The 23,979-nt window shown below is 47.1% G+C and overlaps 1 protein-coding gene across 11 annotated transcripts in view; it reads right to left on the reverse strand.

Annotated features, from left to right (window-relative positions):
- chl1b (cell adhesion molecule L1-like b) overlaps positions 1-23,979 on the reverse strand; it is a 1,165,941-nt gene that overhangs the window by 173,979 nt on the left and 967,983 nt on the right. For all 11 annotated transcript variants that reach the window (XM_038810694.1, XM_038810698.1, XM_038810699.1 and 8 more), the window contains 2 exons: positions 9,779-9,983; positions 4,641-4,763 (listed from right to left, as the gene is read on the reverse strand). In XM_038810694.1, coding sequence (XP_038666622.1) covers positions 4,641-4,763; positions 9,779-9,983 — 328 coding nt within the window. The remainder of the gene's footprint in view (positions 1-4,640; positions 4,764-9,778; positions 9,984-23,979) is intronic.

Genomic DNA, 23,979 nt, shown 5'->3' on the forward strand with positions numbered 1-23,979 from the left:
CCCCCCCCCTTAACCTTACTTTTATTAGGACACTACGGGCAATTTAGCATGGCCAATCCACCTAACCCGCACATCTTTGGACTGTGGGAAGAAACTGGAGCACCCGGAGGAAACCCACGCACACAGGGGGAGGACGTGCAGACTCCACACAGACAGTGACCCAGCCGGGAATCGAACCTGGGACCCTGGAGCTGTGAAGCATTTATGCTAACCACCATGCTACCCTGCTGCCCCCTATCTATCTGATGCTTTTCAAAATTTTCAGCACATCCTCCTTCTTAATAACAACCTGTTCAAGTCTATTAACCTGGTTCACACTGTTCTCATGAGCAACAAAGTCCCTCTCTCTTGTGAATACTGAAGCAAAATATTCATTTAAGGCCTCCCCCATCTCTTCAGACTCTAGGCACAAGTTCTCTCCACTATCCCTGATCGGCCCTACTCTCACTCTGATCATCCACTTGTTTCTCTAATCCATCCTGCCAGGGCTTTTTCATGCCCCCTTCTTTCTCTCCTCAGTCCATTTTTGAGTTCCTTCCTGGCTACCTAGTAGCCCTCTAGAGCCGAGTCAGATCCTTGCTTCCTCAACCTTAACGTAAACCTCCTTCTTCCTCTTGACTAGAAGCTCCACTTCTCTTGTCATCTAAGGCTCCTTGACCTTACCATTCCTTCCTCGTCTCAGTGGGACAAAACTATCCGGCACTCACAGTAAGTGCTCCTTAAACAAACCCCACATTACTGTTGTGCATTTCCCCCAAGAACAATTGTTCCCACTTTATGTTCCTCAGCTCCTATCAGCTCAGCACTATCATTTCCGCTCCCCCAATTAAAAACCTTCCCACACTGTCTGTTCCTACCCCTCTCCATGGTACCATGACTATGGTAAAGGTCAAGGAGTTGTGGTCACTGTCACTGAAATGCTCTCCCACATCTGACATCTGACATCTGGCCTGGTTTGTTGCCGAGCACCAAGCCCAATATGGCCTCCCCCCTGGTCGGCCTATCTACATATTGAGTCTGAGACCATTACCATAATAGTTTAAAAATGGGATAGAGTTATCAGCAAGACAAAAATAGAACCTATGTCAATAGAGTTAAAACATAATAAAGGATCCATAATGATTAAAGGTATAGTCTACAAATGATCTAATAGTGGAGGAGATGTGGAAGAAGAAATATGCAGAGATATTGGGAGATTTAGTGAAAAATATAAAGTAACAATCATGGGGATTTCAATTACCCTGATAGTAATTGAATAAAACAGATAGGTAAAAGGGGGTAAAAGGGGATAAGGGGATACATCAAAAGGGGACAGGGGATAAGTCAATGGAGTTCTTCAATGTGTACAGGCCTCATTCCTTTCCAAATGCGTAAAGAGCTCAATAAGGGAAGATTTGGATCTTGTAATGGGCAATGGACCAGAGAAGATAAGATTATTAAAAGTAGGGAACAATGTGACCATAATAGTGGCCATAATAGAATAGAGAAAGACAGAGAGAAACAAGGAACGGAATTCTCCGCTGTTTGCTGGTGGTTAAATTCTCTATTCCCGCAAGCTGCGCAGGTTGCCGACGGCACAGGGTGGCTTCCCATTGGAGATTCCCATTGACAGCAGTGTGAGGAGAGAATCCGTGGGCTACCTCCCACTGCCAAGAAACATATGGCTGGGTGGCCTGAAAATCCTGAGCAAGATTTATAGTGTCACCCGACCAGAAGCCACAGGGTTTGCAACCTCAGAGTCCCTGTGGCCTTACCCTAGTATAATCTCCCAAGAATAAGGGGTGGAGCTTCACCCTTAAGCCAAGGGCCTCATGGCACATAAATACCACGGCCCTTGGGAGGCCCTTCAGGGAGTAGGAGTGTAAGATAATAGGTAAAATAAACTTGAGTTTTTCTTACAGTCATTGCTTCTGCATGTTCGCTCCCCTGGAACTTTATAAATAGATTGGAGCAAAGCTGATTTTCATGAGCGGAGGACAGAATTTGAGAGAATAAGATGGGCAACGATATTGGCAAACACCGATGTACAGCAACAATGGGAGACATTTAAAATGGTGTTGAAGAGAGTGCAGGTGAAATATACTCTGCAAACTAAACTACTGTCGGACTCCATAGAAGAATAAAGAAGTAAGGAACAAGAAAGAGGCATACATTAAGTACATATGCAACTGAGTTATACAGGATCTGAGAAAATACAATAAGTTAAGGGTGGAATTAAAAAATCATTTAGTTCATGTTAGCATTGCTAAATGATTTTTTTATTTCCTCCTTAACTTATTATATTCTCTCATATCCTGTATAACTCAGTTGCATATGTACTTAATGTATGCCTCTTTCGTGTTCCTTATTTCTTTATTCTTCTATGGAGTCTGACAATAGTTTAATTTGCAGAGTATTAGAGGAGCGTGTACGAGGGCCAAGGGTCCCAAAATCATTTCCTCCATTTTTGTCAGCAGCAAACAAGGTAAGAGAAAATACTGGGTCACGCAGGTTGGCCGGCGTGGGTCGCGAAGGTCGGCTGGTGTGGGTCGCGAAGGTCGGCCGGGTTGGGTCCCGAAGGTTGGCTGTTTGGTAAAAATTGGTCTCCGGATAAAGCATTTGAAGAACACTGCCTTAATAGATGAATGAATAAGGTCAGAGAATCTATGTGGATTTCCTCCGTGTGCTCCGGTTTCCTCCCACAGTCCAAAGAAGTGCAGGTTAGGTGGATTGGCAATGCTAAATTGCCCTTGGTGTCCAAGAAAGGGTGGGTAGGGTTACGAGGATAGGGCAGAGGTGTGGGGATAGGGTGGAGGTATGGACTTAGGTAGGGCGCTCTTTCCAAGAGCCAGTGCGGACTCGATGGGCCGAATGGCCTCCTTCTGCACTGTAAATTCTACGATCTGGTGAATTGAGCAGTGCGTGAGGTTAATGATTCAGTTGTAATGATATGGCATTTGAGGATTGATTTGCTGACTTTGATCACTGATATGTAGTGAACAGACTTTTTGAAGCACTGCATCTAGATCCTCAGGACTACATTTATACCATTGGCCACAATGGCTATCTGCTCCCACTGCCTTTACAGTCCTGTAGCGGGATTCTCCGCCCCCCCCCCCCACCCCGGCCGGGTCGGAGAATCCCAGGGGAGCGATGTGAATCCCACCCTGCCGCTCCGACACCGGCTGCCTTATTCTCTGCCAGCGGTTTTCGGGCGGGGATCACGCCGTGCCGGTCGGGGGCCGTTGCCCGGCGATTCTCCGGGCCCCAATGGGCCGGGCAGCCGTCGGTTCTGGCCAATCCCGCCGGCGTGGATTGGACATGGATTGGACAGGGCTATGGGGAGAATGCTGGGAGGTGGAGTTGAAATGCCCATCAGCCATGATTGAATGGCGGAGTGGACTCGATGGGCCGAATGGCCTTACTTCCACTCCTATGTCTTATGGTCTTATGGTCTTATGGTCCCACACAGCGGGACCTGGCTGGTAGGCCGGCTGGTGCAGTCCTCGAGTGGCGCGAGGGATCCGGCCCCGGGGCCCCCACGGTGGCCGGGCCCGTGATCAGGACCCACTGATCTGCGGATGGGCCTGTGTCGTGGGGGCACTCCTTTCTTCTGCGCCGGCCCCTGTCAGGCTCCGCAATGGCCAGCGCAGAGAAGGCAACCCCCTGCGCATGCGCTAGAATATGCCATCCAGTCTGCGCATGCGCTAACTCGTGCCGGCCCTTCGGCCGCAACTTCCGATCGGCTGACGCCGAATATCTTGCCATTTGTCTTTGGGAGCCGTCTTGTCTCCTATGAGTTGAGAAACTCTGTCATCCTGTCCAACCTCCGCACCAAGGCCTTCAAGTGCTACATCAGAGAACCATGCTCTCTGTTATGTTGTGCTAAACATCTATCTTTCCATGATCATATTCCTGGAAATATTTCCATCACTTCTTCAGCCGAAATGCAGCTTGCCTTTAAGGGATGCATGCCAGCTTTAAGTAGCGCAGGCTAGCTTCACAATTTTGCTCCCTCTGTTCAAACATGCAGTCACTCACCAGTTTGTTTGGCATTGACTGCAAACTACAATCAAGTAAATGAGGAAGCAATGCAAAATTTTCCTGCTGACTGCATCTGAATGAATGCGTGAGGGTTATCCAGGACTGTTTTCAGATCTATATCCAATCATGTCCCAATAAAGCTCATGGCCACCAGTGTTGTAGTGTTATTTGTGGGCCCAATTGGGCTGCTGCCTTCTCTACATTAGAACAGTGACTATACTTCCCAAGTATTCCATTAGCTCTGAAGCACTTTAGGATTTCCTGAGATTGTTGCTATTCAAGTGCAAGTTGTTTATGTTTAGCACAGGGCTAAATTGCTGGCTTTGACAGCAGACCAAGGCAGGCCAGGAGGACGATTCAATTCCCGTACCAGCCTTCCCGAACAGGCGCCGGAATGTGGCGACTAGGGGCTTTTCACAGTAACTTCATGTGAAGCCTACTCGTGACAATAAGCGATTTTCATTTCATTTCATTTCTTTGTAGAGTGAAGTTTGATTCTGACCAAATTTCAAACATTCATGCACAATGAAATATATTCATAACAATACAATATCAAAGCCAAGAAACCACATGAACTTGATCAGCAATCAAGTGCAAAAACTGTATTTTCTACTTACTCAATTGGTACTTAAGCAAATAACCAGTAAGGAAGCCATTAGGTTTTGCCGGAGGTCCCCATCTCAGAGTCACAGATTCTTTCGCACGGTTTGCAATTTGCAGAAAAGCAGGCTGTTCAGGGACTGTCAGAAATAAAAGTAAGACATTTTAAATTACTGTTTTATGTTTATGTTTTTTGTATTAAGAAAGGAAAGACATTGCAAACCGTAATCCCATAACATTTTCAAGACTGCTCAAAATCTTAGAAAATATTATTGTGCCAAAAGTAACAAATTTTCAAGACACTAACTTCAGCTTGATCAGCTCATTTGCACTAATGCACACAATTTCTAATATTGCCTTTTCTCTGAACAGTAGAAAGTTATTTGTTGCACTAAAACATGGCAAACTACCAACTTCATAAATAATCTCATTAACACTGACAGAGATTAATGAGCCTAAATGGCTGTGACAAAATTATTTCGTTATTACTGATAACACGAATCCAGAAACTTCATGACAGACAATGGGAAAATTATGGCAAGTTGGAATTTCTGGGGGGTTGTGGCATGGTTAATGGTGCCAAGAAAAAGTGAAAGCACTTAACCCCGAGAGGTTTATATACATTGAGATTGAAATGAAAATGAATGAAATGAAAATGAAAATGAAATGAAAATCGCTTATTGTCATGAGTAGGCTTCAATGAAGTTACTGTGAAAAGCCCCTAGTCGCCACATTCCGGCGCCTATCCGGGGAGGCTGGCACGGGAATCGAACCGTGCTGCTGGCCTGCTTGGTCTGCTTTAAAAGCCAGCGATTTAGCCTTGTGAGCTAAACCAGCCCCTGATTAGGTACAAAGCAGGCTACATGAGAAGCATTCAAGCTTGAAGGAAAATGTAAATAAACAATCCAATACCTGGCTGTCTGGAAGCTATTACCTTGACAATTGCAGCCTACTAAAAGCTTTTCTTCTTTGAAAGTGAAGAGAAGTGTCTGAGGGGGTTTAAAGCTATATGGTGTGGTTTTGGCTGTCTATGAAATAACAGCTGCTGCTTTCTGCACCTCTGTCTGAGGCAGCAGGTGTAAGGGTCAGGTGAGAGGAAAAGCAGTGATTTATCACTGTTTCTACCTGGACTACACTTGAGGGATGACTGATGGGGGAGGGTCTCTGATGTGGGGGGTGGTGATGACATGGGTATCTCTGATATGGGGGGCTGTCTCTGATAGGTGTCTCTGTTATGGGGTGGGGGGCTCTGATATGCAGGCGTTTATGATATGCGGGAGTTTATGATATGCGGGGGTTTATGATATGCGGGGGTTTATGATATGCTGGGGTCTCTGGTGGGGAGACGAGGAGGTGTCGGTCAGATTTGCGTTGTGGGGAAAGAGGGATCTTTCTGATGGATGTTGGGGGCACCTTTGTTAAATACTTACCTCCTTGACCAACTGCGAGGTCCACCGCGTGAGGGCCATGATGACAAACATTTGTACCAATTCCATGTCTGCGTGAATCCCGGACCAGGGGGGAGCATCACGGAGGCATGGATAATCAGGTGTCCAGCCCAATAATAGGGTGCAAATGGGCTCAAATGACCGATTTGCATTCTCCCAGTGGCGCGGGGCATAAACCTCAATGCCGCAGCCAGTGGGGGGCAAAGCATTGCAATGTCACCAGCGCTGCTTTTTGCCCAACACAAGACTCTCCGGCATCAGGAACTCCGCTACCGGTGGTGGAGATTCCCTCCCATCAATTCATTAATTTTAGACGTTAACAGACATCAGAGTGCAAAAGTTGAATTAGGGGTTTAAAACCATCGTTGGGGCGGGAAACATTAATCAGAAAAGCATAGTTTTCATTGCTGGTTGGAGAAACTGTTCGCAAGCTGAAGTATTTTCTTCCTGTTTTGAAATATTGGAAGATAACACATATATGTAAAGCCTTTAGTGCTAAACTATGAAACAGTTAGTGACACAAATATAGGGTCGCAAGCTCTCTCGGAAGCAATCCTGAAGTTAAACAATGTTTGCCATAATGAAACAACCTGTACTGCTAACAGTAAGGTATTTTTATTCAGAATGGAATCTGTAAATGTTTTATTTGTTGGCAGTCATCCTAGTTGGATAACTATTTTTGTTTGACGCGGGCATGGAATTGGTGCAAGTATTTGTCAGCATGGCCCTCGCAAGGTGGACCTCGCAGTGGGTCAAGGAGGTAAGTATTTAATGTAGGTGCTAGTTGTAAGGTACTTAGATTTTCCAAACAGGCATTTCCTCAATGGGAATGTTGGACAGTGAGAAGACCATATGGCTGACCTTTATTAAATTATTCATGATGTGTGGCAATCCTCAGGTTAAATTATTACCAATCTGCTCTCCCCCTCAAAGGGAAAAGCAGTCTTTTTGTCATCCGGGACTATGGCGACTTTACTTCCTTTATTAAATTATCCAGATATACATTGGAGTCAGTTTTATCAACGTCTATTTCATTCATTCATGGGATGTGAATAGTGCAGGGTTTCCAAAACATTTCCAGGTGCAGAACCCTTTTGACTCCCCAAAAGTACTGAAGGAACCAGAGAAAAATTATTGTTGTGTTGAAAGGCCAATCCGCAAATGTATTGTTTTCACACACAAAAACCTAATTTATGGAAATATTTTGTATTTCTCTTTATGTATACATTTACTATATCAAAAAGTTGTCGTATTAAAAAAACACACTTGGGTACTTGGTCTTACATTTTTGTCATTTTTAATGGGAGGAGTGTTCCTACTCATTTGGTACACCTGTGCGCACGCACAGGCGCATGCTCACTCACTCACACGCATGCACTCACACATCCTCATTCGTTCTTGCAAACACAACCATCCTCACTCGTTCGCACACATGCATCCTCACTCGATGGGTACACGCATACATTCTCACTCGCACACACATGCACATGCTCACTTGCTCGCACACACATATACATCTCCACACACTTGTGTACTCTCACACTCATCCTCACTCGCTCGCGCATGCATACGTACTCACCCACTCGCACACACACACATAACCACACTCACTTGTGCACACACACTCACCCTCACTTGCTCGTGCACACTTACTCATCCTTACTTACGCATGCCTTGCCAGGGTGATGTTTTGTACTGGTCCACATTTGCGGAACTGCAACTTGGGGGGGGGGGGGTCTCACAGGCCAGTGGAGACGACGAGGTGGCTGGGGACAAAGTGGGCACCGTGGCTCTCCCTCTGACACCCAGTCACCTTGGTACTGCCAGCCTGGCACGGTGGCAGTATTACCCTGGTACCCTGGCTGTTTGGCGGAGTATTTCCTGTTGGTTTTTTGGATTCATCCACACATAGTCATTTCTGAAGAGTTTTGGGAATTTTTCACTGGTCAAGCCCACACTTGGAAATATTTTTCTGCAGTGGGAAACTAAACCTGTCCGTTAGACTTCCTCATCAGAGATTGGGGTGCTATTTTGAAAGGGTTTCTCAATCTCCAAGTGAGACTGAGCTTGAGGGTCCCCACCCCCACCCACACCCACCCAGAGACAGTGTGACCCGGCACAGACATGGGCATCAGCCTCTGCACCCCCCCCACCCCCCCACAAGTGAGCACCAGCACTGTGAGGTAACTGAGGGTTCCTCACGTTTAGAGCCTTCTCCTTTTATCCGCCGCTTCCAGGCTGTCCTCTTCATCCCCCAACCTTTAAGATGCCCCTTTATACCTCCTGTCATTTCCTACCCACCTTTCACACCCCCCTTCATGGGCATGATCCCCCTCAGGTCCTGACCCTTGGCAGTGCCAACCTGGCAGCCTGTCACTGCCAGCCTGGTACCTGGGCAGTACCATATTGGCACTTGCATGGTGCTGGGTTGGCACTGCCAGGATGCACGGGTGCCAGTGAAGTGCCATGGCACTGCAATGCTATCTTCCTGACCACTCAGGGGCTCCCATGGCCTCTGAGACCCGTGGCGTGGCCATCATGTCAGGTCTCCCCTTGTGGAGATCAGTACTGTTCGGAGCCCGGGTGAGGTCTCGCCAGTGTGGCCAGTGACTTGCGGGAGCCGGGAGAATGCGGCCTCAATCCAGCTGCCATTAGCATATTTAAATATCATTACCTGGATCACGTCAAGCCTCGCAGATCGCACCGGCTGTCACGAGTCCAGTGACTCGTGCACAATGTTTTGCCAGGCGCGAAGCCCTTTTGGGCCTCTCCCGCTATGCTCCCGGCACAACAGGAGCAGTGCTGGGCACAATGTTTTGCAAAAATCGGGCCCATGGTGTTCAGAGTACATTATAAGATGTTGCCATATTTCCAGCTCAACTGAAGCAGACTGACAAGCTGCAATGCTATCATTTCTCTGTTTCTCTTCCACTTCCAAAGGTAGTCACCTTAACAAATACTGTCTCACTGAGTATTTGGCAATCTCAATCACAAAACTGATGAAAGGGATTTGCTGATTTTCAGAGGGTATGATTCTGACTTTGCATGTCCTTCTCCATTTCAACTGATATCACAACGTTGGCAAATTCAAATTGTTCATGACAGCTCCATTGATATTTCCATATCTTTATTTGGTTCAGTCATAAGATGGTCCAAAAAAGTATTGAAGCAATAAGGGAAAACAAACTATTTGATTCTTCTATCTCCATCTGCTTGTTCACACAGACCATGACATGGTTGGTCACAATGTGTATATGCAGAATCAGGGGACTAGTTCTTCGTGTCAGGCTGCACAATGTGTAAAATGCAATATGTAAAGCATCATTATCCCCTCTTGAACACTATTACCTAATTTATGAGAGTATTACTAATAGATATTCCAAAGAAATTATTATATCTCTCATTTTATAGCACAATTGCAAGGAGGTGTTCAACATGCATCCTCAAGGTAATTGCATTATTCAGTAATGTCCTAAATCTAATCCCATATAGTTTTTACCTTTGCATGTGTTACATACAAATTGGCATAATTTTTGAAAGTAATATATTTCACAAAGGGCTCAGAAGTTGTACAAAGAAGCTGTAAATTATTGTTTGGAAAGAGATTCCATATGATACTTTGATATGCAGCATTGTGTAAGGCATTACATTATATTTAAGCTTGTTAAACCGTTTATAATTGATATTGCAGGATGCTTAAGCTTTACCTCCTTCTGGTGTCTTGAAATGGATGGGTCCACTTTGTGGCCCATCACCTTTTCTATTAAAGACCGTCACGATTAGACCATATTCGCTGTAGGGTTCCAGTCCTGGTACCATTCCATGACTGCGTTGCCCATTGAAAGTAAGGACATGTTTTTCAACATATCGTTTTCTCCGCTCCAACAAACTTTTTAATTTCCAGTAGACAATCTGTTACAATAAAAACAAAGCGCACCACATAAATTAAATGAACAGTTGACAATGCTTTACACATACCAAAGTGAAGAGGCGAGTCTAAATTACATCCAAAAAGTCTATTGTTTAGGTAAGTCTGTAGTTCACATTGACAACCACTTTATTTTACACAATATATTTTAAAATTTTAATTCCTTGCCACTGTATAATAGCCTGTGTTTTGTAATCAGCCGTTGAGGAATGATGATCACTGTTCGCTTTGAAAAATAAAGTTGCCTGCACTTTGTAGTAGATTCTAGTGCAAAATTATCCTTTTTCCTGACATTAATTTACATTTGGTGTCTTCTTCAGGGAATCTGTGGTTTTCAGTTCAGGATCAGAGCAAGCAGCAGAGGTCAAACAGGCAATCAGATTGGAGAATCCTCATGCACAATACAGCAAGAACAAAATGCTGGAAATATAAATGATGTTTCCATCATTGTACAAAACATGAAATAAAGATTGAGGCTCATAGAATTAAGGGAGAAACTTCCATAGAAAAAGTTTTCTTTTTAAAATCTATAGTGTTGTAATTTTCTTCTGAAGGAATGAGACTCCACACTTATGTATTCAGGGCCTGAGAGGTTGTTTAGCAGAAATTATGACTTTGCAGGTTATTTAAAACTCAGTTACTCCAGATCGAACAAACCTTAGGCTTTCCATCTATATTTTGAGCAGTAATGGCATTTGATTAGTTCAAGTTCACTCTTGAATGCTGATTCTGTCATAGATTCCTTCCATGAATACTGTATCAGGGCACACTGTATAGAAGTTATAACTGACAGCAACTTCCAGAGTTCCAAATTTAATTGCATTTCCGTGAATGCCAGAAGTTTCTGTCAGCTTTACCCAGCAATAAGAGGGGATGTCAACTGCCACACCAATATTACTAGATCAAAATATGTGCTATTATGATTGACAACAGAAGAAAACCCATGACAAATAAGGTCTAACCATCATAGATGTTGCAGAACAGTTAACATGCTGTCCAAGAGTTTCAACTTTGACTAGGATTAGTAATGTGAGTTAAAATTGCACCAGTTTTCCTTAGAACGTCTTTTGCTTAAATTTCAACCCAACCTATCTGCATATCACCAACATATTTCTACATTGAAAAAAACTTGATATATTTAAGCAAAGAACATAGTGCAATTATTTTCATATGCCTGAAAATAGGTTTATGACAAAAAGAAATAGCATTTTAATTTTAGTCTCCTGTCTGTGAGCAACCAGATTTTGAATAACAGAAAATTACTTCAAAATAAACCAAAAAGAACCATTTACCAGTTATGTTGGTGTACAGCCGTCAGTTCCTGAGTAGAATTATAGAATCTCGAAAGTGCAGAAGGAGGCCATTCAGCCCATCGAGTCTGCACCGACCCTTGGAAAGAGTACCTGCCTAGGCCCACACCCCGACCCTATCCTCGTAACCCCACCTAACCTCTTGGACACCAAGGGGAAATTCAACATGGCAATCCATCTAACCCACACAGCTTTGTGCTGTGGAAGGAAACTGGAGCACGTGGAGGAAACCCACACAGACACGGGGAGAAAGTGCAAACTCCGCACAGTCACCCGACGTTGGAATTGAGCCCAGTTCCCTGGTGCTGTGAAGCAGCATTGCTAACCAATGTGCCACCGTGCTGTCCATTTTTTTTCAAATATGTATATTACCTATAAATATACATTTACTTGCAGCAAGTGGTTAGGATTTGGAATGCATTGCTCGAGAGGGTGATGGAGGCAGAATCAATTGTGGTTTTCAAAAGGGAATTGGATAAACACTTGACAAGAAAGTAATTTCAGGGCTATGGTGAAAAAGTGGCAGAGTGGGACGAGCTACATTGCTCTCGCACACAGCAGGTACACACCTGACAGCGGAATAACCTCTGCATGTTCTTTAACCATTCTATGATTTAAAATCGTTTTGCCAAGAATATATTTTTGCATATCTTGTGCCTCGGAAAGAAATGCTTCATTTTAAGAATGGGGGTTCAATGGCCATTAAACCATGCTGGTCAGCTTTGGGGGCATGGCCAGAGTAACGTTTAAAAATTACTAGCATATAAGATCTGAAACTCAATTTGCGCTGGACATAATTTGCACTGAACATAATGTGCACTTAGAATTCATTTGTGCTGATTTGGCCAATTTTGGGTGAAAGAAAAATACCAGTGCAAGCTAGTGGAATCTCCAGTCCCTCATGTTTTATTCCCCCCAGTTTTCACCACAACACTTTGGGTCTTTTGGTCTGTCTGGTTTGATGTTGCAACTGTTAAGGATGGTTAGAGCAGGCCAAAGGGCTTCAAATTTATTGTTTGCACAATGGACAGCACTTTTTGAAGAAACTGACTGTCAAGTCTCCCCTACCTTTTAATCCTAAGAATTCATATGTTGGTGATTGTCTTCCAAATAATTACAAACCTATATTTTTTTAATGTAGCATAGAAATGTATACAGACAAGCTTACATTTTAAAATATTGTCTAGGAATGTATATTTCACAGTGCAATTTGAAATTAAAGTGTTGCCTGAACATAATGGTCCAACAACTTTGTTCATTTCTTCTTCTGCATCGATTCATTGCACTGAATATTTCAGGATAAAATTAAATGCAAATAAACCTCAGGAATTGGAGGTTTCCTCCTTCACCGCACCAAAATCATTGACTTCACAACTTAAGCATACATATTTTACAACAGAGATAGTGGTGAGGCTAACAATACTCACCATTACTATGCTGTAACTTGCACAGCAAATTATGGTTCCGCAGCTGCATAGGTAAACCGGGAAATCTAAAAGTTACTACCCAATTTGTCCTGTTCCACCATTAGTTTCACAGATAGGTTCAGCATTGAACACAAGAAGGTTGTGAAGTTGCAATACTTACCCATTGGTGCCAACTAACAGATATTTGTCCAGAAAGGGATAGAGTTGCAAATTGTGAGGGAGCTGAACCTAATGGCTTTGATTTTCCCAATATTTAGCAAAAGGATATTTTTGCTGATCCATTCCTGGAGGTTGGACAAGCAAGCTTTGTGACAAAGCAGAGACAAACCTGGGGGGTTGAGAGGGAGCTGGTGGTGAGGTAGAGCTGGGTGCCATCAGTATATATGTGGCATCTCGCGTTGTGTGTATGGATGCTTCCTTGGCTGTGTTTTGATAGATAAGCATGGAACCAGGCAAAAACAATCTTATGCAGCTGGTTGACAGAGGAGTTATGGGTGGATGGATGATGTGGGCAATGATGTCAAAGGCTGCAGGCAGGTCACTGTTGCAACACATTGGCGTTACACGCAAATGATGCATTGCAAATAAATTGGACAATGCTCTTCTCAATTAATCTCTTTCAACAACATCTGACACTTTCCTCAAGTGCAGTGAATAATAACAGTAGCTCCAATATTGATTATATGCCCCAGTTTTCTCTGAGGGTGTCTGTTTTCTCAGTCTACATCCTGTTAAAGTATTCTTTATTATTCTACACTCGGTGATCCACATTCATTGCTTCAATTACTACTGCTTCTGCTTTAATCCAATTGTTTACTGTAATTATCAGGCTATTAAAAATCTGGCTGCCGATACTTGAGAAAAATCTATTATTTTGTCTCTTTTAGGGGGCGCGGGTCTCCGAGCCCCGCGCCGGGCCAGAGAATCGCCACAACCGTGCTACAGCGCCCTGACGCCGGCAAGCGATTCTCCGAGGTGCGGATAATTGGCGCCATTTGCGCCAGTGCAGTTGGCGCGGCACCGGTTGCGGGCCGCTGTCTGTGGCCAGGCCGCTGATTCTCAGGCCCGGATGGGCCGAGCGGCCGCGCGGAAACGGCAGAGGCCCGCCGGCGCCGTTCAACCCTGGTCGCTGCCGGCGGGAACTCTGCGCGAAGGGTCAGGGGGCAGCCTGTGGGGCAGGGAAAAGCGCTGATTCACCAGGGGGTGGGGGGGGGGCTCCGATGACGTCTGGCCCGCGATCGGGATTCACCAATCGGCGGGCCGGCCTCTCCCCCCCCAGGCGTACTTTGTTCCGCTTCCGGCCCCAGAACCCCCGCGCCATGTTGCATCGGGGCCAGAGCGTTGAAGAAGTCCCCCACGCATGCGTGGGTTGGCGTGGCACCCATTTGCCACCGGGAAGGGAGGCTAGAGCGGCGTGAACCACTCCAGTGCCGTGCTGGCTTTCTGTGTCATAATATACACATTAGTATATAATGGTGCAGACACACACTGACTGACACACTGCAAGACCAATCAACACACACAACACAGCAGCCAATCACCAGTTAGAGCACGCTCACTATAAAGCCAGAGGGCACTAGTTTTCCCACTCATTCGGGATGCAGCCTCTGAGAAGGACAGAGCTCACAGCTTGCAGCACAGATCTTCACCATGTGCTGATAGTCTAGACTGGTCAGGATAGGCATAGGTCTTCAGTTTAATCTAACAAAGTGTCGACCCACAGTGAAAGTATGTTCAACAGTTCCTAGCTTAATAAAATAGTGTTGTACTATTTCAAGTGTTGGTAGCCTGTATGTGTTACTGCTAAGGTAAACGCAGTCTCCCCAGATCCAGAGTACCCAACACATCATGGTACCAGTATGTGATGTTAGAACTTATTAGACCTATCTTCAAGTGATCTGCCTTCGACCAGCAATCAGCCATCCTGCAAAATGCACAGTCCGCCCCCCACCGCCGCTCCGCATCACCGCTAACCTCGGGGCCAACTGGAAAATCTTAAAACAACGCTTCCAGCTTTACCTTGAAGCCACAGACCTGGAAGCCGCTTCAGACACCAGGAAGATCGCTCTCTTCCTCTCCACGGCCAGGGACCACGCCATCCACATCTTCAACTCTCTTACTTTTGCTGATGATGAAGACAAATCAAAATTCAAGATGGTCCTCCTCAAATTTGACAGTCACTGCAACATCGAGTAATGAAAGTTTTGAGCGCTATGTCTTCCAACAGTGTTTGCAGGATAAGGATGAACCTTTCCAATCCTTTCTCACCCACCTCCGCATCCTTGCGCAGTCCTGTAATTATGGGTCCACCTCCGACTCCATGATACGCGACCAGATTGTTTTCGGTGTTCAGTCAGACCCCTTACGCCAGCACCTCCTCAAGGTTAAGCAGCTCACCCTTGCGATTGCCATCGAGACCTGCGTTCTGCATGAACACGCCACTAACCGATACTCGCACATCCAAGCGACTGAAACGGCACAGCAAGGTCCCCAAGAGGCAGAATGGGTACAAGCAACTCAAGGGCTTCAGCCTGGATGAGGGCGGCCATTTTGCGTGCTTTTCACGGCCTCCCGCGCATGTGCGCACTGAACGAGGGGATGGTGACGCCGAAGATCGCACTGCGCAGGTGCACACCACGTACGACCGCACCGTGCATGCGGTGGTGCAACGAGCGTCCTGACGTAACAACGTGCGGCAACTGTGGCTCCGCCCACTTAAAGCGGCAATGTCCTGCAAAATCCCGACGCTGCCTACAATGTAGAAAATCTGGCCACTATGCTGCTTTATGCAGGCTTGCTCTACCTGCCAACTCTCGTCGCTCCAGCCAGCTACGCAGGGATGTCCGCGCCATCCAACCCACGGTCACCGAACCCGATTCTGACCTGTTGCCTGACCTTGACACCAAGGGCCCAAAAGCACCTTTTCGAGTCGTTATCATTACCAAACACAGGGTGCCCCCGAAGCAAAAAGTTCAGCCTCTCCCGATATACAGCATTGATCCGGACGATGAGTGGTGTGCCACCCTCACGGTCAACCAATCCCGAATCCGATTCCGCCTGGACACCGGCGCCTCCGCCAATCTCATTGCGCAGTCTGACCTCGAAAGCCTCCGTGTCAAGCCAACCATCATGCCATCAGCCTGCCAGCTGTTAGACTATAATGGTAATGCCATTGCTGCCAGTGGCTCATGCCAACTTGAAGTGGCGCACAGGTCACTTAAAGCCATCCTTCCATTTGAAATAGTGGGATCCTCCAAAGCCTCCCTACTTGGTGCGCAAGCATGCAAACTGCTGAACCTTGTCCAAAGGGTTCACTCCCTGTCACCTGCTGACGCGTCTGCCTCTCAGGACACTGACTTTAGGGCGCAGCTGGACGCTATTATTAACCGATACCACGATGTTTTCGAGGGCATGGGCACGCTCCCGTATACCTACAAGATCTTGTTGAAACCGAATGCCACGCCTGTGGTGCACGCACCTCGCAGGGTCCCAGCACCCCTCAAGGGCTGCCTCAAGCAGCAGCTGCAGGACCAAGGAGTGATTTCCAGAGTCATGGAACCGACAGATTGGGTCAGTTCCATGATATGCGTGAAAAAACCTTCCGCCGAATTGAGAATATGCATTGATCCCAAGGACCTCAATCGCAATATTATGAGAGAGCACTATCCCATTCCAAAGCGCGAAGAACTCACCTGTGAGATGGCTCGAGCTAAGTTCCTCACCAAGCTAGATGCCTCGAAGGGGTTCTGGCAGATCCAGCTTGACGAATCCAGCAGGAAACTCTGCACTTTTAATACCCCCTTTGGCAGGTATTGCTACAACAGGATGCCGTTCGGGATCATCTCTGCGTCAGAAGTGTTCCAGAGGACTATGGAACAGATGATGGAAGGTATTGAAGGTATTGGCGTCTATGTGGACGACATAATCGGGTCCACCACCCCGCAGGAGCACGTTAATCGCCTCCAGCGCGTCTTCAGATGGATACATGAGCATGGCCTCCGCCTCAACAGGGCCGAATGCTCCTTTGGTCAAACAGAAATTAAGTTCCTCGGACACCAGATCTCACAATTGGGCATGTAGCTGGATGCGGACAAGGTAGCTGCCATTAAGGCCACAAAGACACCGGAGGACAAGAAGGCGGTCCTCCGCTTCTTGGGCATGGTCAACGTCTTAGGGAAATTCATCCCTAACCTTGGGCGTGATTCTCCGCTCCCCACGCCTGGAGGGCCCCCCGACAAATTTCACACGCCCCCCCCCAGCTCGGAAGAATCGCCGCTCGCCGTTTTTCACGGTGAACGGCGATTCTCCGTTCCGGATGGGCCGAGCGGCCTGCCGTTCGCGGCCGTTTCACGACGGCGGCTAACACACCTGGCCGTTGCCGTCGTGAAACGGAAGTGAGAAGCCCGTTTGGAGCTTGTAGGTGGCCAAGCAAGGAAAGAGCACCACGACTGTGCTCGGGAGGGGACAGGCCCGCGATGTGTTGCACCAGAGTTGGGCAGCTCTCAATTTGGAATCAGCGAGAATTTATTCTTTTAAAACTAAGGAGTTGAGCAGAAAATGCTTGCTGCAGAGGGTCACATCGGGGAATAGTTGAGGCAACCACCTTTGTGCCTTGCAAGGGGAGATGTTTTGAATATTTGAATCATAAGAAGGTAAAAGGTCCAGGGAGAGAAATTCATTCACCCGAAGATTAGTTTTAGATTACTGCGGCAAAGAATTGGCATGGACACAATGGACCCCACTCTGCTGCTTGCTTGTTGTAGAAATATGAACAGATCAATATGCAGGTCATAGGTTTTACAGATTTTCAAATATTTTATAAAAGTTTTGTGAACATTTTACCTTGGTATACCACCCCACCCCAAAATATATATTTTCACTTCCCACTTAAATGAAAGGTGAAAACCAGAGAATTATGTAGGTATTCTGTAGCCCCTGAATTATTTCCGGTTTTACACTTCTAATTCAGCTAATAAAGTGCACACAATTTAGTCTGATTAGTTGCACAGCCCCATATTTAAAGCAACATCTGCTATCTGAAGCTTATCACATTTAAATGACAAATGTTGCCTCAGTGTAACAAAGTTTCAGCTTTGAAATAATATTAAACATGAGAAATGTAAATTTGAGTCACAAAATAACTGCACAGAAGCAGAGTGTTATTAGCCCTACCAGGGAGTCTTATGCTACTTCAATCCAGTGTCAGATCAGTTCTAACTGTGGATTCACGCTCTGTTTACACGACACAGCTACAGTATTTATACCATCTAATCACCTTATGCAGTCACTGCAGTTATGATGTGAACACACCACAAGAGCCTGAAAAAATAAGGGCTTCTAATAAATTCCCCTAGACACCAAATGATTATTGAAAGCATCAATTATATGGCACAAGACTTTTGGAAAATATCTGCCAGTTATCCTCAAAAAATCTCATTATTTACTCATATTCACCAGAAGTTATTCATGAAAAATATGGTAAGAGTGGATAATCTAAAAAGTGGTGAAAACATCAATGAACTACGAATAAAAAAAAGTGGCTTTGCTGTCATGGCTGTCTCCTTAACGTCGAGAAGGGATTGTAATGTTAACTTAACTACCACAAGCTCCAATTGACTCCATTGTTACAGGATTAATTATACTCTTGTATAACAACCCTAAAGCAAATGTTCTTATTCCCATTCAAGGTCAGAAGAAGAACTAGCCTGAAACATGAATCTTGCATTGCTCATTGATTCCTTTACTAGAGTTGCCAACCATTGCTATCAAAGTCTTCTCTCCTTGATAAGCACATCATCAGGCACATCAGAAACACAAATCAACTATAGATATTAATGACTCATACTCCCTTCAACTTTACTTCCTGCAATTTAGGAAACAATTTCAGCCATTGCATTCATATAAAATAATGGGGGTGATTCTCTGGCCCGTCCGAGTGGTGTGTTTCTCGGTGGCGGGAGGCGGCCCACCCTTGGCCGATGGCGGGATCTTCTTATCCCACCGTTGTCAATGGGACTTTTCATTGTATCCACCCGAGGCCACTGAGAAACCCACAGCAGGGGCGCGGCTTTGGCGGGACCAGGCGATCCCGCCAGCGTGAACAGCTGGAAGATCTCAGCCATTGGAGGATACTGAGCTCCCTAAATAATTATTAAGATGGATAGAGTAGACAGAGGAGAATTTTGAGGCTTGATGTTGGAAATTTTTGCTGCACAGTTTAATTGTGTTGTGCCCACATTTCCAGAGCTACGGTTGCTGCTTTGGATCTGAAATATTGTTTAGACTGCAGGCATGCTCCCAGTGTGAACCATGTCAGGCACTAGTTTGGTTAGGTTGTTGGCACAGCTGCTATGACCTGTGGTGAGAGCATAGAGAGTAGACAGGTTGTGATGCCAGTCAGCTTTCACTGTTGATTTGACAAAGCAGCGTATTTTCCCACTGAATGCTCCAGCTAATACCCTCTCTTAAAGCCACCGCAGAATGTGAACATGTGATCAGTAGCAGGAAGGGCAGGCTCAGCACCATTTAAAGAGATCATCAACTGCTCTCAGGTTAGTTACTGATTGATTTCTACTGACCGTTGCAGAGTTAGTAAAAATGTTTGTACATTTGTACTGCTAGTTGAAGTTGCTAAAGTCTACAGGGAGTAGTGACGACATTGGTCATCATTTCAAGGATTCTGCTCACGACCAATTTCTCCAGTCAAGGATACTGTCATTTCCCTTAAATTCATATGCCAAGGGGAGAGTGAGCAGGGGGAACCACAAGAGGATGACAAAGAGGATTAAAGAATAAAGAGGGGAAAGGGGCAAAAGGCTCCAAGGAGAAGGTAAAATCTACCTAGGATCAAGGAAAGGAATTGTCCTTCCTCAAACTAAGGTAGAAACAGTGTGCATGAAGTCTCTATTTCATTAAGGAGGTACCCTTTGAAAACAGCTACCTCTTGCAAGCAGACCATCTCTCTCTGAGCAGAGTGAGGATGGGACTGTCATGGCTGTGAAGGTGACTATGGTCGTGAACTTCTGCATGTCTTCATCCTTCCAGGCAGATAAAGGCATCATCTCCATCATTCAACTGTTATACCCTGTTGCATAGGTCATAGGGCAGAACGGTTGCACAGTGGGTAGCACTGTTGTTTCACAACACCAGAGTTCTAGATTCGATTCTCAGCTTGGGTCACTGTCTGTGCGGAGCACACATTCTCCCCGTGTCTGCGTGTGTTTCCTCCGGGTTCTCCGGTTTAGAACATAGAACATAGAACAGTACAGCACAGAACAGGCCCTTCGGCCCTCGATGTTGTGCCGAGCAATGATCACTCTACTCAACCCCACGTATCCACCCTATACCCGTAACCCAACAACCCCCCCCCCCCCCCCCAACCCTAACCCTAACCCTAATTGTGGGTTTCCTCCAACAAGTCCCGAAAGACATGCTGTTAGGTGAATTGGACATTCTGAATTCTCCTTCCGTGTACACAGGCACCGGAATGTGGCGACTGGGGGCTTTTCACAGTAACTTCATTGCAGTGTTAATGTAAGCCTACTTGTGACAATAAAGATTATTATTATTATAAAGTAGGTAATCAACACTCTGCATTCAAAGAGAAGGCAATACATGGTCTTCTCTTCTAGGCGGATGCAGGTGGAGTGGCTTTGTCAGGATATCAGGCATTTCCATGGTGCAGGAAGCCATTGGCTGCACACACATCACTTTGAAGTTGCCACGTGTAAATTCAGAGGTATTTTGTTCTGATCCCTGTTTGTGTGTGTGTGTGTGTGTGTGGAGGGGAAGGGGGGTCATAAATCAAATTAACCAAATTTACTAAAGGACCACCAAATGAAGACACTGCCAAAAGTTTATACTTTTTGAAGCTTTTACTTTAGCATGATTTGGAATCAATACAAATTAAAACTGAATTTACAGGTGTGGTGAATGTATTACAGCAACCATTCACCACTGTACTGCATTGTACTATGTTTTTGCCCTTGTGGGCTCCACCTATGGACCATTGTATTGTATTACACCGCATTGCATCATGTTGGTGCCCTTGTGGGCTCTGCCCCTGGCTTGGGGGAGGTCCATAGATCTGCTGCCCTGCAGGAAGATCTCAGTGCAGAGCAGTCACAGGCAGGCACAGTTCTAGCTAATTAAAACCACTGTTCACTTCAACTCTCTGTCTCGTATGAAGTGATGGTCGCATCAATTTAATCAGCTACAACATCGCGATGAAAGCAACCTCAAACCTGATCGACTGGAACTCGACCCACAGGTCGCTGAAGCCAAAGGGATTCTTTGCACTGGCTCCACTGTTTTGAGGCCTACCTCGACGTATCTTCCTCGCCCTTCGTCACCGACGAACAGAAGCTGAGCCTCCTCCATGCCCGGGTGAGCCACAGAATCTCCATGCAAATCGAGGAAGCGACCACATATGCAGAGGCGGTCGCGATCCTGAAAAGGCAATACGTGAGGCCAGTGAACGAAGTGTTCACGCGGCATCTCCTCACCACTCGCCGCCAACGCCCCAGAGAATCGCTGGAGGAGTACCTACGCAACCTGAACGTACTCGCGCAAAGCTGCAACTACAAGGCTGTCATGGCCTCACAACACGTGGAACTCACCATGCGGGATGCCTCTGTGGCTGGAGTCCAGTCCAACTATGTCAGACAGCACCTGTTCGAGAAGGGCGCCCCCGACCTAGAAGAGACGGTAAAACTAGCCACCTCCCTAGAAGTAGCGTTTCAGAGCCTCAACGCTTTCCCCTCCGACCACGTGACCCCCTCGTGGACACCCGACCAGAGGGTGCCCCAGCCTTGCGCCGTGCAGCTGCCCACCCAACCCGGGGGGCTACCCTGCTATTTCTGCGGCCAGGATCAGCACCCCAGGAAGCGTTGCCTGGCTTGGAATGCGACCTGTAGCGACTGCAGCAAGAAAGGACACTTTGCCAAAGTTTGTCTGGCCAAGTCCAAGACCTCCAAATCATAGGCCCGACTCTCAGACTCAGAGGTCCGCAGACCCCGCAACGTAGCTGCATGCCTGCCGGCTCCGCCCCCTCCGGATGCGTCATCTGCCTCATGTTGTCCGTGGGGACAACATCATCAACTCTACCCAACACGTGCGACTCACGGGGGGCGCCATCTTGGCCGCCGTCTCCCACACGGCCCGCCATATGCGACTGACGGGGGCCGCCATCTTGGCCGCTATCTTCATCGCCACCCGATACGTGTGACCGACAGGACCAGCCACCTTGGGACCACCCCACCACCTCCGACCACACCGGCTACCCGCAACTCGGCGCGGTCACCCTCGACCAGTCATACCCAAAGCACCTCAGGAACTCGATGATGACCATCTGGGTCAATGGGCACGAAACGCCCTTCCTGCTTGACTCCGGGAGCACGGAGAGCTTCGTAAACCCAGACACGGTGAGGCGCTGTTCTCTCCAAATCTCCCCCGCATTTCAAACAATCTCCCTCACTTCCCGATCGCATTCAGTGCAGATCCGGGGGTACTGTGTCGCGAACCTCGCGATACAGGGCACCGAGGACGCCAATTTTAAACGACATGTACTCTCTGATCTCTGCACTCCTCTCCTGTTGGGACTGGACTTCCAGTGCAATGTTAGGAGCCTGATCTTGAAGTTCGGTGGGCCCCTACCCCCTCTCACTGTATGTAGCCTCGTGACCCTGAAGGTCGACCCTTGCCCGCTCTTTGCGAACCTCACCGCCGACTGTAAACCCATCACCACCAGGAGCAGGGGGTACAGTATCCAGGACAGGACTTTTATCAAGTCCGAGGTTCAGCGGCTCTTGAGGGAAGGGATCATCGAGGCCAGTAATAGCCCCTGGAGAGCCCAGATGGTGGTCGTCAGGACTGGGGAGAAGAACCGGATGGTTTTTAGACTACAGCCAAACCATAAACTGGTACATGCACCTCGATTCGTACCCCTTCCCCGGATAGCAGACATGGTGAATCAGATTTCACACTACCTGGGGTTCTCCACGGTAGATCTGAAGTTCGCATACCACCAGCTCCCAATCCGCTTGGAGGATCACCACTACACGGCCTTTGAGGCTGACGGCTACCTCTTCCACTTCCTTTGGGTCCCCTTCGGCATCACCAACGACGTCTCGGTCTTCCAAAGAATGGTGGACCAGTACGGGCTGCGGACCACATTTTTGTACTTGGACGACGTGACCATCGACCAGGACGATCACGACGCCAACCTTCAGACGTTTCTCCAAACCGCCCAAGCCCTCAATCTCACTTGTAACAAGGAGAAATGCATTTTCCGCACAACCCGACTGACCATTGATGCACTATCAATTACGACGAGACGAGAGTAGAGAGTAATCGAGGCTTTATTAAGCAGAGATGTGTAGCCTCCTGCAGCTGCTGCCGAAATGGCTGCAGCTCGAAAAGCACACACATTTATACTCCGCCTACTGGGCGGAGCCAGCAGGCAGGGAACTACCCCCGTACCTGTAGTACAGGAGCCTTACTGTATTATATCTCATGTATGTGATATATACAACACTGGTGACTACCACAGGCTACGGAGTCCTAGGGCCCGACCCCAACCGCATGCGCCCCCACCTGCAACTCCCCCTCCCCCACTGCCCCAAGGCCCTGAAAAGATGCCTCGGGTTCTTTTCCTATTATGCCCAGTGGGTCCCCAACTATGCGGACAAAGACCGCCCTCTGATCAAAGCCACCATCTTCCCACTGGTGGCTGAGGCCCACCAGGCCTACAGCCGCATCAAGGCAGATATTGCCAAAGCCACCATGTGCGCGGTGGACGTGTCCATCCCTTTCCAGGTGGAGTGCGACGCGTCAGAGGTCGCGCTCGCCGCTACCCTTAATCAGACAGGCAGGCCTGTAGTCTTTTTTGCCTGTACCCTCAACGCCTCCAAGATTTGACACTCCTCAGTCGAAAAACAAGCTCAAATCATTGTGGGAGCTGTCCGGCATTGGAGGCACTACCTCGCTGGTAAGAGGTTTACTCTCATCACCGACCAATGGTCGGTAGCCTTCATGTTCGACAACATGCAGTGGGGCAAGATCAAGAACGATAAAATCTTGAGGTGCAGGATCGAACTCTCCACCTATAATTACGATATCGTGTATCATCCTGGGAAGCTCAATGAGCCCCCAGATGGCCTGTCCCACGGCAAATGCGCCAACGCGCACAATGACCGCCTCCGGGCCATCCACAACGTCCTCTGCCACCCAGGGATCACCCGGCT

The sequence above is a fragment of the Scyliorhinus canicula genome, chromosome 11 (assembly GCF_902713615.1).
Source record: "Scyliorhinus canicula chromosome 11, sScyCan1.1, whole genome shotgun sequence".
In the NCBI taxonomy this organism is placed as follows: Eukaryota; Metazoa; Chordata; class Chondrichthyes; order Carcharhiniformes; family Scyliorhinidae; genus Scyliorhinus; species Scyliorhinus canicula.